General features: G+C 41.9%; 1 protein-coding gene across 3 annotated transcripts in view; it reads right to left on the bottom strand.

The window, feature by feature from the left end:
- Positions 1-10,285: 10,285 nt before the first annotated feature.
- Vav3 (vav guanine nucleotide exchange factor 3) overlaps positions 10,286-14,693 on the bottom strand; it is a 303,685-nt gene continuing 299,277 nt past the window's right edge. For all 3 annotated transcript variants that reach the window (XM_050120991.1, XM_050120990.1, XM_050120989.1), the window contains 2 exons: positions 12,987-13,138; positions 10,286-12,401 (listed from right to left, as the gene is read on the bottom strand). In XM_050120991.1, the coding sequence (XP_049976948.1) occupies positions 12,360-12,401; positions 12,987-13,138 (194 nt within the window). In that variant the 3' untranslated portion in view covers positions 10,286-12,359. The remainder of the gene's footprint in view (positions 12,402-12,986; positions 13,139-14,693) is intronic.

Here is a 14,693-nt window from a genome sequence, read left to right as displayed (position 1 = left end):
ATTGCCAGACAGATGAACCATATATGAGTTTCTAGGCTTACCAGGCCATCTGCTCTCGCTTATGGTAATACAAGTAAATTGTATCCATGCAGACCATTGTTATACCTAATTTGTTAGAAAATGAATTGTTTGGTTAGAAATAATGCCCTACGGACCAGGGGTAAGACATTCTGTAAGTCTATTAGATGGTGGCTTTGGCAGCAGTACTGTGAGCCTAAAAGACAAAACCAGATCTAGAGGAATTTGCATTCCAAAAAGAATAAGCTCTGCCTCCCATGATGGAAATGATCCAAAGTAATCAGAGAGCAAGCCGATTATCTTTGGGAATGGTGCCACATTCAGCACTCAAGGAAGGTCCCTGCGATTCCTAGGTTGGGCAAAGTCGGAGCCTATGGTTACATCAGCCTTGAAGAATAGAAGAATTTCACGTGGCAGAGCCCATGTACAAGAATCTAAATAATCCGGCTTTAATCAGAAAACTAGAGCCACTCGGATTGTTTTTTATGAGAAATTTATTATAAAAGCAGAACTTCGTATAATTGTGGAAAGTTCTATAGATGGTTTAGAAAAAGGGAGTGTTGAAGGAAAGTTAATGAAGTTGATGGCGGGCTCTCCTGCAACACTGGCTTTCAGGGAACTATATGGGGTTAGTAAGACTACCAAAGAAAACCTTAATAAAGTTGTTGTAGGCTGTGAACTTTGTGTCCTTTCACCTTTGTGGCTCCATAACTAAATATCTGGTTCTGAACCCAGGAGGCAATGAGTCAGGTCAATTAGCCATACAAAAGAGCTAAACAAACAAAACAGAAAAGGTAAGAGAAGAGAAGGGAAGTGGCAAGCTAGAATCATCTTGATACTGTTTATTTATTTAATTCTCCACTCCTCCCACTTCTTCTCCCTGACTTCCTCTCTCCCTGAGATCCACTCTTCCTCCATTTTCCTTCAAAAAAGAGCAGCCCTTTAACCAAATACATATAACAAGTTACAATAGGACTAGGCACATATCCTCATATCACATAGGAGGAAAAAAGTCCCAAAGGCAGGCAAAATAGTCAGAGACAACCCCTACCACTCCCATTATTAGGAGTCACACAAGGATACCAAGCTACATAACTGTAACATCTATGGCGAGGACCTTGCTCAGATTCATAAGTCTGATTCTGATACTTTTAATCCTGTCTATTTCCCATATCTTGGCTGGGAGAGCTTTTGTAGCTATGACATTACTTCATTTTTTTTTCAAAACCTATTTTAGCATCTCTGCTTAGGAGCCACAAAGCTGATGCAATTCTGGGAAATGTAATTCTGTCTACCAAACTGATGTGGTTCAATGCAGCACCATCCCAGAGAAAGACGTTTCCTCCATTCCAAAAAAATCAGAATATTATACCAGTGACATTCTTGAAACTCCATCCAAAGGGTCCCCAAACAGCTTTAATGAAGCTTAAAAAACAGTGAAACAGTAGAGGATATTTTTTGAAACACTAAGTTTATACTTACAATATACTAATGCTGTGGAGAACAGCAAGGTGGGCCTTAAAGGAAATATGACAAATGAGAAGTGCTTAAAACAGGGTGAGAAAAAGAGTTCTTCCTAAGGAATGCCATCAACACGGGGAACCGGAAAACAAAGAGTGCAGAAAAGGTTTTAGGAAGAGCAAGAGCAGGTGAGTCACCTCAACTGTTCTGTAAGGAGTTGACAACACTTTCTAAAACTTACAATTTGATCTGGAACCCACTCCAAATATTTTCATCTCTATTTTCACCACTAAAACCCACTGTCAACCTGGAAATTGTCAGATTCAGTGGTTACTCACACCTCCCGGTGTCTTACCATGACCAAATGAACCCCTAGTTTCTTGAGACACTGTCTCTTGAGACACTGTCTCCACTTGTCTTTGGAAAGCGAGAGCTTTGGATTAATGTAATCTTTCCCGAATGTCGTGGCAAGAGGGGGCTGTAAAGCAGACTGTGCGCACCTGTGCTAGCTAGCTTTATTCTCTTTCCTCCTCCGTCTAGTCAGGTTCCTGGCTTATAGAATGATAACGCTGAGATTCAGGTCAGGGCTACCCCGTTTTTAATTCTCTCCAAAAATGCCTTCCCTCACAGACACATCCAGAGGTACACTTTAGTAATCTCATAGGTGTTTCTCAATTCAGTGAAGTTCACAGGCAAGATTGAATATCCCTCAAGCCCGGCAAATAGCAGCTAGTAAGATGAGAAAAAGAAGAAGAAGAAGAAGATCAAGCTATTTTGGAAGCTGGGTGAAGCATTTTCTCGAAGGAAAGAGATCATCAGCAATTTAAATGCTGCTGGGAGCTGACCTTTGGATGTGGCTGTGTGGAAGCTTTGGAAGAAGGTTTTTACAGAATACTGAAATCAAAAGCCAGAGGGGAGCAAACCTGAGCGACAACAAAAGGGCAGAAATCAATGGTAGCAACTTAAGCAAGCTGTTTGGGGAGTTTGATTTAGAGTGCTAAAAGCAAGCCATGGAGAGGACAAATGGGCTACTCTTTTAATTTCTTTTACAGAAAGCCATTTGTGTCCTATGGAAGAGTTTGAGAAAGAAATGAAGTTGGAATTGCAAAACAGAGAAGAGACAGTTTGCCACGGTGTCCTAGAGCTCAAGGGAGTAGGTTCCATGAGTAAGAGAAGTGGTGGGCTTTGCAGAGCACAAACATGGTTCCCATAGCAACAGCTGAGGATGCTGGAGCAGATATAAGTAGATGAGTAGGTGTGATGGGGAAAGTTGGTAGACGGTCTACTCTAATTATCTCCATTGCTGAAATATCTCTAGCCTATTCTAAGTAGTGAAGTACCCAAGGGCCTACTCGTCCTCCTATAATCATTTGCTATGAAAATTTCATCCAGTCCCATGGCTTCAAACATGCAGCACTCATATTTTTCTTCTACCCCAGTCTCTCTCCTCAAACTTTTCCCAAGCTTTTTACCCAACATTTTAACTTAATGTGGAACAGACAAGCTTAGCATGTGCATAAGTGATCAATTGATTCATTATACCCACCCTCAATCAGCTGCTCACAATGAACCATGTCTATCATGACACAAAGAGAGCATCATAAGCCCAAACTGCTGGCGTTACGTATAAAATATACATTTTCTTGTCTCATGCTTTTGAGATCACTGTTTGAATAAATGTTAGTACTAGACCCTCAGAGAACAAGGTGAAATAATAAAAAAGAAAAGAAAAAAACTCCCAATATTTCATAAACTTATATTTAAGTCACAGGCAAGATTATACTATAGTATAATAATATAATATAATATAATATAATATAATATAATATAATATAATATAATGCGCTGGAATTTCTTATCTGGCGTATGCAATAGTGGTTACCTGGTCTCCCCGGTTACGTTCTTGTCTCCCGTTAGTGACGCTTCCACCTAGAATCCATGATGATACTTTGAATAAGCAAATAACATCATGTTTCCTTCTCCACTGCTGTAACATTACTATTCTGCATCAAGATGTCCTAGTAGGCATTACCTGTCAACTTGATACAACCTAGAATCACCTAAAAAGAGTCCCGAGTTCTTGTACGTTAAGACTATTCTGTTGGCATAGCTCTGAGAACTGGCTTGATTGTTAATTGATACAGGAAGGCCCAGTTCATTGTGGGTGGCACCATTTCTAGGCACTGACCTAGGTGAGACCTAGTTGATCTGGAGAGGGATGGAAGAGATGGTGATGATAAGAAGGAAGCAATTCAACTCTTGTCCCCTTCAGAGTTATCCACCCATTCTTTGTCCCATCTACAAACACGGTTCCATGTGAATGTACCGGGGTCGAGTTCTTCATCGCGTGTCCTGATGCTCAGTGATAGCATGCGAGAAGAGTTGATACAAGAATTACTGAAGCTGATGCTCTTGTTCTGGGAACAGCCTGAGAGAGGGGAGGAATTCTACTCCCAGCCTTTAGGCTTGTTAGCAGAAGAGGTGAGACTAGACCTGGCTTGTTGTATTCCTCATCCCAGTGTGCTTCCATTTCCTCCTTAGCTCTGCTGCAGAACCACAGCAGTAAAATATATGTGCATCCTAATAACTATGAAATCAATTGTATTAAAATAGCTGGCCATGTGACCATAAAAATTTATAAACAGAAAGCAACAACAACAAAATACTATCTACATGAAATATGGAAAAAAGCTCCATTCCTTCTTGTGCATGGTTTGAATTATATTTGCGGCTGTGCTGAGAAGTCTCAAGTAGGAACACAAGATTTTCTTCCAACACTAGATTTTCTGTCCAACACTTTTGAACTGATATTAAATAGCCAAATGCATGATTCCAAAATTATTAGTTGAGAGCCTATCTGGCACCTTCCTCTTCTGTCTGCCCCTCTTCAATATCTACTCAATGTCCTATGTCAGGTAGGACCTTCAAAATAAGAAAAGCAAAAGCTAAACCAGGTAATGAGTAGATTAGGTAAGAAGAATGAAGGGAAACAGCTTTTCAACACGAATTTATATTCATTGCTTCAGAAAATACTAATGCAAACTTGCTCCTTCAAACCACTAAGCAACCATATCTAATCATTAAGCGTAATAAATGCTGCGGGCATTTCCCACCTTTCTGTAGAACCACGGCACACTTTTCTTCTTTTCGACATATTATGCAGGCCTAATTTGCACAGAATTTAGGAGTGCTTCGTTAATTCATTTAAATGGGGCGTTTGCTCCTAATGAGCTCAATCACACAAATACCTAGGAGCTTTCCCCTGCTGGTAAGAGGATGTGTGATCCTGACAGAGGGGATAAAACCAGGTAATTCTCTTGGGGATAATGCTGGCCCGAGAAGCTTGCAAATGCAATGCGTAGGTGGAAGGGTAGTGTCTCCACCAGAGCTGGTTTTACCGACCAGCTCTCAGCCTTTGTTACAGTGGGGCTGAGCCAGACCGACAGGTGCTCCATGCAGTCTGATAGTAAGTTCAACCTCCCTTAGGTTCACTTCCGCATCCCAAGCTCTTTGGCCCTTTCGGTATCTGTTAAATATCTGGCATCTGTTAAAATATCTGCACACAAAAAAAAAAGAAATTCTCTAATAATCTGAAAAAAAGGAAAGAGAATAAATATAAATTGAACTGTTGCCCCATCTTCCAAATTTGTATGCCCAAGCTAACTCCTGGGTTCTCAGAATGTGACCTACTTTCTCACAATTCGTTGTAATGGAGTAGCAGGGACTCTAATTCTGTGACTTTAGGCCTGTATGAGAAGTGGGGATTTGAAAACACATGCACGCACTCACGCACGCACGCATATGCGGAGCAAATTAGATTTGTGCTGCAAAAAGCCAAGAAACTAGAACTGAGCATCTAGGCACAGGCTCTGATCATGCGCATGCGCTTTCCTTCAGCTGGATACTGTCCCGGCTCTGCTGACACCTGAACCTCAGACTGTAGCCCCTAGAACTTAGAATTCCTATAGCTACTGTGGTGGCCCTAGGAATACAAGAATTGGGGGGAGAGTAGCAGTACTGACGTCACAGGTCTAGCTCCACTTCCACTGTGAATTTTCTGCAATGTAAATGAGTTCCCCTCATTCACAACCCCCTTAAGCTCTTTCAGTATGGCACCCACCATTTCTTCTATCCTGTCTTTCTTACCTTCTCCAGCCGCTCTGGGCCCCTGAGGGTCTCCAAACACTAAGCACTCAGATATTCATACTGTTTTCCTTTTATCAATTAAGTCAGGTTTTTAAATTAAAAAAAAACATTCATGGAATTCTAGAATTCATAGGGGCATCTTTGGTCACCTATGCCAAATAACACGGTCGTGTGTGTGTCCCCTTCAACAATAATACATAGCGGCATCTCACATTATGTATTTTCTGGTTTATTCCTGTTTACTCCTGTTTGTAATCTATAAGTACATGAACTCCACAAATATAGGAATTGCATCAGGTGGCTGTGTTCTGGTGCCTAGAACTGTACTGTAAAGACTGTCTGCTGAATGAATAAGGGTAGGAATACTTGATTTTCCGGAAACTTGGAGGATTTATAGGTTTAAATTTTTAATGGTCCCTTCCTGGGCATGCCCAGTAAATATTTCTATTTTCCTTCCCATAAATATGATACAGAGCCCACGTCTTACGTGCGGGATAACTTTCCTTCTTCCTACATCCTGTCTCAGGAAGGGAATTTCCTAAGTAAGGAAAAACAAAAGATGTGAGTCCTCCTGGAGAGATATTCCCACCCGGATTCATCCTGTACCTCTGTAGAAACTGGTACTGGGTGGGGGTGTTATTCAGTAAATAAAGATATAAGGAGACCTCAAGGTTGCTATCTACTCACTAAAACCTAAAATACAAATTTCTTCTTCTTTTTTATTTTTCAAAATAACCACGTCTTTCAAGACATTGCTGGTCACCTGTCTGCTGCAGGCGGCCACCAGGATCCTTAGGTCTCTGTGTTTGTCTTTGTGTAATCTGGTTCCTGGGAAGGGAGCTGCATTTTCTAAGCCAATGCGGCAGTGATGGGATGTCATTTCTTCGATGTTTTGAGAACAGGAGCTGTGATCTGGCACACTCTCACACTTTCCCTCTTGGATGCTTATTTTGGGAGAAGTAAACTGCCGGGTCATGAGGCAGCCTTGTGAAATCTACACAGGGGAACTTGGGGACACACGTCCCCTTGCTGAGCTAAGTAACTGTTGCTCTGGCTGATACCTTGATTGAAGCCTCATGGGAAATTTTTAGCTGAAAAGAACCAGTTAACTTCCCCCCTGGCTCCTGCCCCGTAGACATGCTACTAGTGAATGTTGTCCTTAGCTGTGAACTTTGGGGTAATTTGTTACACAGCAGTAGACAACTGATGCACCCTGCTCTAGTAGAGCGTTTGATTTGCCCTCTATCTGTGCATATTTTTAATGCATTTCTGATGTGAAGTTAACTCAAGACGTTTCTTCCAAAGACTAAAAACACATTCAAAGAGAACTTTGATCTCCTTATCTAAGTCACCATCTTAAATTTGTGACACTTGGTTTTGTGTGTATATTTAAAATAGTAGCCAAACTGCATTTTTTTTAAAAAAAAAAAATTCTCTTTCAACTTCTGCCTGTCTGCCAGACGATTCTCTAAACACTTCATACACATTACCTTATCCAGTCCTCTACAGCCAGCTGCTGCTGTCAAGCTATTATACCATGGGAGGCACAGAAGGATGAGCAGTGTGAGCAACTTCTGCAACCTGAGACAGCTGGTTAAGTAGAAGACATAGCTAGGTTGAATCTAAGCTTAAAATCCAAAGCCACTCATTTGCTGTATCTTAGAAGAGAGACGGGTCATATGCAAGAATGAGACAGTCTAAAGCCTTAATAAAAAGCCCCGGTGTCAGAAGAGTCACTGGACCAGAATTAGACATCTTAGGATTCCAACATGAGTAGACCGATCTCTTAGGAACTCTCAGCATGATTCTGTGACAAAATAAGATAACACACAACAGATGTCCTGTGTTCATAAACTCTTCCTCTCTCTAAGAAGTGGTCACACGGCTCACTAGGAAACTCCATAAGCAGTCTTTGATCAAATTCAAGGTTTTGTTAGGGTCTACTGACAGTCAAATTCATCAACACATTCTGGCAACAAGAAGGGCAAGAATTATCACCCTGAGCATGGCGTGGAGGCAAATGCCTTTAATTCCAGCACTCAGGAGGCAGACAGGGGGAATCTCTGTGAGTTCAAGACCAGCCTGGTCTACAGGGCTAGTTTTGGGACAGCCAGGGTTACATTGGACAAACTATTTCAAAAGACAAAACAGAACAAATTACTCTGATAGAGTTTTACATGACCTAGGCTCTCTGATACAGTTGCACAGGAGCCGAGATTCCAGCAGCTTCCCACAGGGTGAGAGTCAGAAGAAAAGCCAGAACTGTAGAATCAAGTAGAAAATCAGGAATCTCTTGGATCACGTTAGAGGACATTTATGTGACTTGGAGTCAGGAAATGCAGGTCTGAGCCTTTACTTAGACAGTGCCTTTTATTGTCATGTCATAGACAAACCAGATCCCAGCTTGGACATTGGTATATTTTGGAATTCCTCTTGGTCGGGACTCACAAGGTAAAATATGAGGTGACTTTGTGTGCATTCTAACTTGGCACTGAGAGTTTTTGGCATCTGGCCGTGTGCCTGCAAAATTAATTGCAGACACACTGTGCTTAGAAATTCTGGAAGTTTCTGAGTCAGAATCTAGAGCACTTCACAAGGACTTTGTTTATCTGTCACAGTACCCCCTGCACCCCCAAAAATCTGGTCTTATCCATGGCACCTAATGAGGGAGAGGACTGTTTCTGACCTCCCTTCTGGCATGTGTTCATTACTTAGAAGAACTGCCTTCCAGAGTCTGCCAGACCAGACAGGTGCATCACGTTTTCATCCGAGTCCAAGCAGGCCCATAAAGCTAGCTCGGGTGCAAACTAAGGTAACACATGGAAAGAGTCTAAATGAGCTTGAACTGGGTGGATGTTCGGTCGTCGTTAAAATCATGTGGAGCTGTTAAATGCCACTTCTGAGCTTGTTTATAGGTTTGCATATTAATCTCCCTGAACATACATCTTTTAGTCTGCCTATTATTTGAATGCTGAAAATTACGCCGTGCGAAGAAACAAAGCCTACAACTCTCCATTGTATTCAGAATAAAGACAGCGAGCTCATAATTTGGCATCTGAGTACATGTTTTATAGTTCGTGAAGCAAGGGTGAGACCAAGATGTTTTTTCTTAAACGTATATACATCCCTACTGCAGTTTCTCTCCCCTTCTCTCCTCCCAGTCCCTTCCTCACCTCCCCTCTCCCCTAGATCTAGTCCTCCTCTGTTTCCCTTCAAAAAGGGGGAGGCTTGCCAGGGACATCAACCCACCACAGCATTGTATCAAAAGGCTGAACAAGGCAAGCCAGGAGAAGGAAAACAGTCCCCAAAGCAGGCAAAAGAGTCAGAGGCAGCCCCTACTAACACTGTTAGGCATCCTACCTAGGACAGATCCATACAGTCTCCCTGACTGTTGTTGGTTCATTCTCTGTGAGACCCATGAACACCGGTTAGTCAATTCTGTGAGCCATTTTCTTGTGGTGCCCTTGACCTTTCTGGCTCATATAATCCTTCCTCCCTCTCTTCCACAGGATTTCCTGAGCTCTTCCTAATGTTTGCCTGTGGATCTCTCCATCTGCTCCCATTAGTTGCTGTTTGAAGCCTCTCTGATGACAATTATGCTAGAAACCAAGATTTTATTTAATATTTACTATGCATTGGGGTCCATACAAATAGCATTTTTCATATACTGTCTCTTCTTCAACTCACTATAATTATTACTTATCATAAACAAAGAAAAAAAAACATCTGTTCTGGAGAGTCGGTGGCAGAGCTAGGGTTTGAACCTAGGTCTAGTTGGTGTAAAACCTCTCTGTCTTCTGGACACCAATTCATTCGATTCCTTTTCCAGAGGGATTCATGTAGACCCTACAAACTTCCCACTTCAATCTAATAAATGAGCCTCACTTGTGTTTAAAGAATGAAAAAGTTAATATAGCAACTACCTAATTGTTTATTTGATAATGACAGTGATAACGATGATGGCCAAAGTTGTCTCTGCATAAGATGGAGTTTCAGGGACTAGGAGGAGCAGAATGATTTGGAATTCTGTACATATTTTCAACTATCTAGATCACTGGTTAGTACCAATTAGCTTGTTCTTGGAACTGCAGATTTCAAAACATTCCTAAGTTTTCTCTTTTCTTATAAAGTATGGCAGGATGGTGCCGTGGCTATAATGACCACAGTCAGATGGCCCATGTCTTGTCACATGCTTCCTAGCCATGTGTGACCTCTGGAATGTTGTAACCTATTAATATGCCTCAGTTTCCCCACCTGGGAACCCAGAGGATGTGAGCTAATGAGGGAGTTTTCAGTGCAAATAAGGGCTTTAGAACACCATGTAGCACATCGCTAGCATATGGGATAGATGGCTCTGGCAGAGACTGAGTTTATTTTATGGTTTTCTGTCCATAGTTGTGATAGCAATCCTGAGTTAACCACACCCAAGTCAGGGCAATTGTCCTTTGATAATGATGAGACTATGGTATATGCTATAGGACCATTCGGAGGAATGAATCTTCAACCCTCAAAAAATTGTAGATTACTTGCATAGACTGTAGAAGAACTTGGCACTACACATATGCACTCATATACACATATGCACACATGCACACACATATATGTGCACACATGTGCACACGTATACAAAAAATAAATCAAAAGAGAAAAATCCTCTTAATGCAAGTAGTAACTATTTTATTGACATATTTACAAAATATTACAAAGTAACATACCATTCCAACCCACCATATGACACAAGGGCTACAGACAGGCAAGACAAAGTCCGTGGAAAACATTTATGTCTGTCTTTGGTATTAGAAATCTACACTGATGATAGCATTTAAAATCCCCAATACAAAGTACTAAACGTAGACAACGTTGCCATTGGTAATGTCGTGAAAAGAGGCTCTCCTGTCCTCTGCTATGAAACTCTGGGGCCAATGAAATGCAACAGGAAGACCACATACCACTTGCGAGGCAGGGAGTCTACTGACTGAAATAAACAATACATGCTACAATACTGTACACAGGAGCGTTTCAATCTGTGGGGAGCTAGCCTCTCCATAGCAACACTTGCTGACAGTAACAGACCAAACATCCCCGAGACACAGATAAGACTTTCTGGGTAAGAATCCAGTCCAAGAGTAGACCTTGCCAGCACAAGTTGACTGTACATACATTTTATGAAATACATTTTCATGATCATTTACACATATACAAAAGCTTAGTCGTTCTAAAACACAATCACAGTTTACATAACTCTGAGGTAAAGGTCTTGAGTCTATTTAAATGAGAAGTCCTAGCCTCCAGGGGTCTCTTGGAGGGAGATGTGTCCTCAGAACAAGTTCTGGCACTCATGCAAGCAGGGAGAGGACAGGCTGTCACAGCCCTCTTATGTCAGAGGTGATCAAAAACATCTGGTATGAGAAGCTTCTAGATCACAGCTAAGATAAAAATACCTCTATTTTTCCTCCAAGCAGGAACACTTTCTGAGTCTCATCAGAACACAGCTACTTCTATGAAAGGAATAGTCCACCATGGAAGGCTGTCTCAACTAGGGACTCCATACATTTCAGGAGGAAGATGCTTAGACTCCTTACAGAACACAGTGAAGGCTTGGTGAAAGAAACACACTGCAAAAATGGATCTTATTACTGATTAAGACATAGCTAGAATAGCTTCAGAAGGGGAAACACCGGTACCAGGAGAACCCTGGTACCTTTCCTTTTGTCTCAGAAACAATGCACTTTCCTTCCCAAGTCCTCAATAAAGCTCTTTTGTGCTACTATTTAAAAAAAAGAATGGAAATCAGCAAATATGCCTTGGATATTTTTGGTGGGGAGGGGGCAGGAAGAAAAGGTTTGTGTTAATAGTATTGTTGCTATACAATGATGCCCTATGGGTGACAGCCCTTGATCTGTCTCTGTAAACACCTCTCCCTCACTGGGCTTCCCAGCAACTAAGCAGGATCTGCCCAGCCAAGATCCCTTTGGCAAGCGTGACATCTCCAAAACAGCCTATGAGATCATGAAAGTTGTGAGGCTCCAACACAAAGACACTTCCTTTCATGTGCTTTTCTTTTTCTTCTTTATAAAGAAGTGTGGAAATACAATCAGGACATCAAATAAATAATTAAACCCCTCTCTGTAATTTATCACTTACGATGCAAACCTGAGCATGGGCTGCTTTTATGTGATTGTGAGTAACATCTGGGGATAAAAGTGTTTGCCAGGCAATGAGTCACCTGTTGAACAATTTAAGACAAGAAATGCTGGGTCTTTTCCAGATGGCAGAACTCTGCTTTTTCTTCACGCCGGGGAAAAAAGCAAAATTAAACTTCTGCTTCTTTGTATCATCAAACACTATAAGACCAAAGTACATATGCATGAAATGTTTCCTAATGGGCTGGCATCCACGGTGCCTGTCCCAGTGAAATAAAAGAACCCTGATCTGATGTGTTTGCAGGGCTCTTTGGGGGAAGGAAAGTTTTTGGTTTTTGCCCCGGTCCCCAACAATGACAAACTGGCAGGCTGTGTCTTGCTCTGCTCCAGGCAAGCCATTAATCTGTCAGGACCAGCATCTTTAGAAATCCCAGCATTAAGACTTAGGAGAAAAAAAAAAAAGAAGAAGGGAGGTGTTGAACAGCCAGAAATGCTGCTGTCTAAACACTCCAGTGAACTCATAATGCAATGCAGGCTTCTGTTTATCCCTTCTGTGAGATTCTGGTGCAGGGTGCAGTGCTGACTGGGCTTTTACTCATCCTCCTCCACATACGTGGACGGAAACCAGCCCACCTGTGAAGAAAAACAGCCAACGTGTCAACACCGTCATGGCTTCAAATGATTCTACAGGCGATATTTCTCATTTTCCTAACACTCTATCAATTAAGCTCATGTTTTACGCCCACTGTAGATGAGGAAGATTGGCTTAACAGCTAGAACAGGCATCACAGAGACAGTGATGGCAGCTAAGGAATAATAAAATAAGCTTAAACGGGATTCTAATCCACTATCACACAAACAAATACACAAATTAGGGCAATATGGGTCTCAACACCACGAGTCCCACCTCTGTTGTAGGACAATAGGTATTACAGAGGTGCTCTATCCCATCCTTACCAAGTGGGAGCAGGAGCTATTAGACATGCCTTGGGGCTCCATATAAAGACATGCACTGGCACTTGGCTTCTGACAAAACCTGAAATGCTCCTTAACTCTTCCCACTTGCCAGTCAATTCTCGGCCCATGCATTATTGACCCAATCCATTTTAAACACAACGCAGCTAGGCTCCTGAGAAGAGAAGTCCACCACATGCTAGCTGCCAATGGCTGTTTGGTCTTGGCTTAGGAAGAACCAATGCATTCATAAGGACGACTCACCCTGCCATTTATTTCTCCTCTCCACCAGCCATTCGCACTCATCTTCGTATAAATCTTCACCACGTCCCCCTTCAATAAGGAGAGTTCCCGCATGTCTCTTGCGCAGAAGTCGTAGCGAGCGATGGCAATGCCCAGGACTCTGGGATTTAGCACTGGAAAGAAACAAGGCAGAGTCTGAGTCAGTGTGCAGTTGGTCGCAGCCAGCCACCAGAACCCAATCAGACCATGGCGGTGGGTGCTATCGAATGCAGAGCCATGACCTCGTTACAGGTCAGTGATGAAGACAGCAGAGTTTGAAAGCAGCACAGTTGCTGTTTCAATCCAACCAGATGCGATCAAGTTCATTCCAGACAGTTAAATAACCATTGTTCTGCGTTGGACACTTTTAATAAGAGCTTTTGTAAAAGCAAAGTCATCCTAGCTAATAGCTTAAATGACTATGTGAATAAATTTGAGTTAACTTTAGCATAAACTTGCAACTGACAGCACCTGTATTCTGTGTCCCATTAGAAGCTCTGGGTGAGGCTTTTTGCAGTTTTCACCTGGTGACTTCTTTGGCTAAGCTCAGAGCAACTGAGTTCTGGGCTCTGATGAAGTTCTGTCAAATCAGCATCATCACTTCTAAGTAAGTGGTATCCTCACAAGCCAAGCTTTTTATGTTTAAACCATCTAGGGATGTGCTCAATTATTGTCTCATATACAGTTTCCATACATGTAAAGACGTGCAACAGTTTTCACTGAAAGAACACCAAATCCTCTTCTTTTCACGGAAACACTGACTTGCAGGCAATGTTTGCTGCGATATCTAATCAAAATCCAGGCAGAAAGGTACCACTGCCTATGTTCAGCTTCCTTTATATGTATTTTTGATATCCCTGGTGGCAGGAGAGGAGTCAGCCCTGTCCAAAAGGGAAACTCCATTCAGGCTGTGTGCCTTTGTTGGTCTCTGGCGCTTCATAACAGGCTTTGTAGTAACTTTTCCACCTGTTGCTCTGCAAGGGTCATAAAGTGTTTTCAATTATATGTGCAGTGATTCTGAGAATCGCTCACTGGAGATTGTTGGGACTTTATAAATCTTAAATGGTAAAGGAACTTAAGTGTAAGGAAAAGCAACAAATGGAAAAGCCATCCATCTGTATTATAACAATTCCCAGGGCGCGGGTAGCTGGTAATGACCCATGCTACCCTGGAACAGTCCATCCACTTGGCTATGGGGACCTCGGGCCTATCATTCATGGCTGTATAACGACAGCCTTTTTTTTTAAAGTCTCCAGGTGTCCATCATAAGATAAACGAGAGGAAATACTGTAGATTTCAGAACTGTAAAGGGAGTAAAAATAGGTCATTTTATTTTACCATTCAGGACACAAACCACTTTAATGGCTTCCTTACTGAAAATGGTCCCATTGCCAAGGCACTGTTCTTAAAGTCAGTGCACATAAAAACACCCCTGTGATGGAGAAACCCAATTGTAGACTTAACGGTGTGACCTTGCACAGGCCTCTCAACCCCTCTAGGCCACATTTTTCTCATCTATAAAATGAAAGGTTTGTACTAGCTGACTTCTAAGGTCTATTTCAGAATTCTATGTTCTATTGGGACTTAGAGGTTAATTTTTAAAAAATCCACAAGGAAACGTACTTTCTCTAGCCTCGGTGCCATATAAACAGTCATTTAACTCTCCAGGTAACGACAGAAATTCAGATC

This window comes from Alexandromys fortis, unplaced genomic scaffold (genome assembly GCF_014885135.2).
Source record: "Alexandromys fortis isolate MF-2015 unplaced genomic scaffold, M_Fortis_MF-2015_v1.1 scaffold_176, whole genome shotgun sequence".
Classification (NCBI taxonomy): Eukaryota; Metazoa; Chordata; class Mammalia; order Rodentia; family Cricetidae; genus Alexandromys; species Alexandromys fortis.
This window is presented reverse-complemented; position numbering and strand designations above follow the sequence as displayed.